Genomic DNA, 2,771 nt, shown 5'->3' on the forward strand with positions numbered 1-2,771 from the left:
CTCCCACCTTTTGACAGTTTTCCTCTCCAATTACATTTCTACAGCCCAGAAGTTTTCCCCCTTTCCTCCTCAGCTAGTTGTTCCCAATCTCTCCTGTTTTCGTCTCCCCCTGCCCGCTGCTTCCATGTCAGTCAGGCCTTTTGCTCTAGTGCATCCTGACATCCTCCTGTGTCCCTCGCAGCTCCAGAGGCACCGGATCGTCCAACCATCTCCATGGCATCAGAGACATCTGTGTACGTGACCTGGATTCCCCGCGGGAATGGCGGGTTCCCCATCCAGTCTTTCCGTGTGGAATATAAGAAACTGAAGAAACTGGGAGACTGGGTCCTGGCCACCAGTGACATTCCTCCCTCTCGCCTCTCTGTGGAAATCCCAGGCCTGGAGAAAGGTAGGCAGATGTTCTGCTCCCTGCTTCCGGGAGGTCCGTAGGAAAGCTGTGCAGTCCCGGCAGGCTGGTTAGCCCCCGTCACGGTGCGCTCCGCCCTGGCTGACAAAGCCGCTCCGGCCTCAGAGACGTAGGGAAAAGCTGCGTCTCCAGTTTCTCCAGCTGCCAAGACCAGCGTAGGTCTGACCTCCCCCGGGGAGGCTCACGGAGGCTTTTCTGGATCACAGGATGTCGTTACCGAAGGCAGGTGGTTTTGCCATTTACTAGGCAGGACGGAACTCCCCGTAGCCATGGGCAAGACAGATGGGCATGCAATTCCTGTGGAGCTTCACGTGGGGAAAGGCGGCATCAGTGGACAGCTTCAGCGGGTGTTGTGCCTACCCTGAGTTAAATGCCAGCAAAACGACGTTTAGGTAGAAATGGTTCAGGCTCTGAGCTTTTTACTGATGTTCCTGTACGTAACTTCCACGCAGCAGGGGAAGGGCGCCTTCCCCTACCTGCCCTAGGGTCAGACATCTCTGAATCCACCCACCCACCTTCCGCAACTGCTAGCTGACCTCTGAACCATCTGGACAGGAATTGGGGACAGCAAATAAAAGCAGACTCCGCCTAGCACCTGGCTGAAACCTGGCCAGGCAGTGTTACACTTGGATCAAAACCTCTCCGTAGGCTCTCTGCCTTCTGAAGAGGGTGCAGCCCCTCTCCTCAGCCCGCCCTGCGCTGACCGCAGAACTCTTGGAAGACCGCAACTCTATTTCCCATTTTTCCCTTAGGCACATCCTATAAATTCCGTGTCCGGGCACTGAACATCCTGGGAGAGAGCGAGCCCAGTGCGGCGTCTCGGCCCTACGTGGTGTCGGGGTACAGCAACCGAGCCTACGAGCGGCCTGTGGCCGGGCCGTACATCACCTTCACGGACGCCATCAACGAGACCACCATCATGCTGAAGTGGATGGTGAGGGCCGTCGGGGCGCAGACCCCTGGGGCGGGCAAGAAGCGGGCGCGTGGGTGCTGCTCGCCCACCTTACACACAGTGTCCGGGTTACCACGCCACCACGAATGGATGCGGGATCCGACAGCTCCTTCCAGCAGAGGAGGGCTGGGCTTGGGCCACAGGGAAGTGGGGGAAATCAGAGAGCCTAGGAAACCCTTTTCCTCTGAATCCGACACTGTGGGCAGGAGGGATTTCAGTGGGTGACCTCGGGGTGTCGGCCGTCGTGTTCAGCAGCGCACGGGGCGGCTGCCCGCTCTCCTGCCCAAATTCCTGGAGCCTGTCAGCACCTCTCCCTGCCCCAGTGGTTTCCAGCAGATGAGTCCTTGGCCCTCATGGGCTGGGTAGCAGCCCCGGGTGCTGCTGGTCACCTACAGCAGCCGCCCCGAGCGTTGTCAGGAGTGGGCAGGATCGCAAGCCCAGATCCAAGTGTTTCCAACAGCTCCATCAGAGGGACAGGTGGCCGTCTTCCCTCCTGGCTGCTTCTAGCCAGAAGTTGCTACAGGGCAGGATGGGCACCACTGTTCCTGCTGTGCCAAACAGTAGCTGGCAAGATACCGGGTGGAATACGCAGCGGGAACACACGGAGCTGGGACGGTACTGCCCTGGGTGGGGGAGGAATGGAGCTGGCTTCGGAAACACCAGGCTCCTGCAGTCACTGCTTCCTGGCAGAACGGGAGTCGAGGTGAAGGTGGGCCTGTCCTTGCCCAGCCGAGCCACAGTTCTTGGGGAATTTTTTCTCCGGAGCGTTGGCTGCCGAGGGGAAGCAGAACACTGGATGCCTGGGGTGACAGGGCCAGACCCATGCCTTGCCTGTGTCCTGCGAGAAGGAAGGTGTGGGAATCTAAAGTAGCACTGAGCTCCTGGAAGGGAGCCCTTAGCGTGCAAACTGGTGGCAAGACGAGGAAGATCCCATCCCATTTATCCCCCCTGCTCCTCACCCACTGTAGGGAGCACGGACACCTCTGCTAATTTCTGCTCTCCCGTTCCCTGCAGTACATCCCAGCCAGCAACAACAACACTCCCATCCATGGCTTTTACATCTGCCCCACCGACAGCGACAATGACAGCGACTACAAGAAGGACGTGGTGGAAGGTAGGAGATGCGGGAGACTTGTCCCAGCTGCTGGTTCATCCTGGGAGAGTGCACGGCCGGAAGGAGCCCTGTGCGCGAAGGCCGCTGTGCAGACCCGCTTTGCCTCGCGCTGCTGCGGGGCTGGGCCGGCTGCGCCTTCCCGGGGGAAGCTGACGGCACCGGGTGTCTCTTCCCCCTCAGGAGACCGGTACTGGCACTCCATCAGCCACCTGCAGCCAGAGACCTCCTACGACATCAAGATGCAATGCTTCAACGAGGGAGGCGAAAGCGAGTTCAGCAACGTGATGATCTGCGAAACC

At 59.4% G+C, this 2,771-nt stretch overlaps 1 protein-coding gene across 1 annotated transcript in view; it reads left to right on the forward strand.

Annotated features, from left to right (window-relative positions):
- Positions 1-2,765, forward strand: part of BOC (BOC cell adhesion associated, oncogene regulated) — a gene marked incomplete at its 3' end in the record, with an annotated part of 18,314 nt that extends 15,549 nt beyond the window's left edge. The window contains exons 10-13 of the mRNA XM_010146859.1: positions 182-388; positions 1,159-1,340; positions 2,373-2,472; positions 2,653-2,765. Coding sequence (XP_010145161.1) covers positions 182-388; positions 1,159-1,340; positions 2,373-2,472; positions 2,653-2,765 — 602 coding nt within the window. The remainder of the gene's footprint in view (positions 1-181; positions 389-1,158; positions 1,341-2,372; positions 2,473-2,652) is intronic.
- Between the last annotated feature and the right edge of the window lie 6 nt (positions 2,766-2,771).

Source organism: Eurypyga helias, unplaced genomic scaffold (genome assembly GCF_000690775.1).
Source record: "Eurypyga helias isolate BGI_N326 unplaced genomic scaffold, ASM69077v1 scaffold23972, whole genome shotgun sequence".
NCBI classification, from domain to species: Eukaryota; Metazoa; Chordata; class Aves; order Eurypygiformes; family Eurypygidae; genus Eurypyga; species Eurypyga helias.